This window comes from Naegleria gruberi (assembly GCF_000004985.1).
Source record: "Naegleria gruberi genomic scaffold NAEGRscaffold_419, whole genome shotgun sequence".
In the NCBI taxonomy this organism is placed as follows: Eukaryota; Heterolobosea; class Eutetramitea; order Acrasida; family Naegleriidae; genus Naegleria; species Naegleria gruberi.
In genome coordinates, this window is record NW_003163034.1 from 6,378 (window position 1) to 7,450 (window position 1,073).

Here is a 1,073-nt window from a genome sequence, read left to right on the forward strand (position 1 = left end):
ATTGCCACATTACTATCAGTATGGATTTTAATCTTGGAGTCTCTTGGGATAACTTTAGCTGCTGTAATAATAGAGCATATTTCAGCTACATTATTTGAATATTGATCATTAATATGGAGGGATAAAGATCTAACTGGAGTGTTCATATTGGAGCAATCATAGATATTAATCCCCATTCCAGTCTTTGATTCGAGTCTTGATCCGTCAGTGTGAATATCAAAATTATTTCCTGTTTTGATTTTTTTCAACTTGAATTTCATTTCATTTTTCTTAAGTGTGAGGTTGTATTCTTTTAGTACTAGTAGCCATTTCGAATAAATATTGTCTTTCGTTTCCTCACAGTGCTTGATACCATGTTTGAAAGCTTTCTTGACGAGTAAATTGTTACTGTTAGCAATTAAGGTCATGGTTCTTAGGTTCATTCTTTCAGAAAATTCTACAATAGATGGTAGTCCTAATCCACCTTTTTCTAATGGTAAGTGGAATAAGCTGGTTGGTGTTTTCCTGTCCATATATAGTTTTCTTCTAATTGCTCCTCTAATGGCTATATCAATTTGAGATGAAAAGAAATATGGCAACTAATACTAGACCTAACAAACGTAAATCTAATTACAATCTTAATCAAATAATTAATGTAATTTGCTACAAAGATGTTACTAACGAATTTGTTGAACAAATTACAGACCTACTCGGTGACTCTGTAATCATTAGAGTTAATCGATACTGTAATAATATTATTAATGTAATTTGCCCTGATGAAACCAGTTATAAAGAGTGTTTCAATCAATTAGTGCAAGGAAGTCATGGAGGAAAATTCATATTAGAATGCTTTCCATCTCCAGCAATCTTTAATCCTAAACCTTTAGCACTTTCACATACTACTTCCAGTAAAACTACTCACCTTAAAATGCTAGAAAATATTATTAGCAAATATATATTGGAAGATAATATTTCTGTTGAGGAACTCTACACTAACTATTCTCATAACCAATTTATAATTAGAATATCATTTGAGGATCAAACTATTGCTCTCAAATGGCACAAAATCTTGGTTAAATCAATATAAAACTATA

General features: G+C 30.8%; 1 protein-coding gene across 1 annotated transcript; it reads left to right on the forward strand.

The window, feature by feature from the left end:
- Window positions 1-571: 571 nt before the first annotated feature.
- On the forward strand, window positions 572-1,066 carry NAEGRDRAFT_76768 (uncharacterized protein; the record flags this gene model as incomplete). Its single annotated transcript, XM_002668277.1, has 1 exon — window positions 572-1,066. One exon carries the CDS (start codon window positions 572-574, stop codon window positions 1,064-1,066), a length of 495 nt encoding a protein of 164 aa, XP_002668323.1.
- Between the last annotated feature and the right edge of the window lie 7 nt (window positions 1,067-1,073).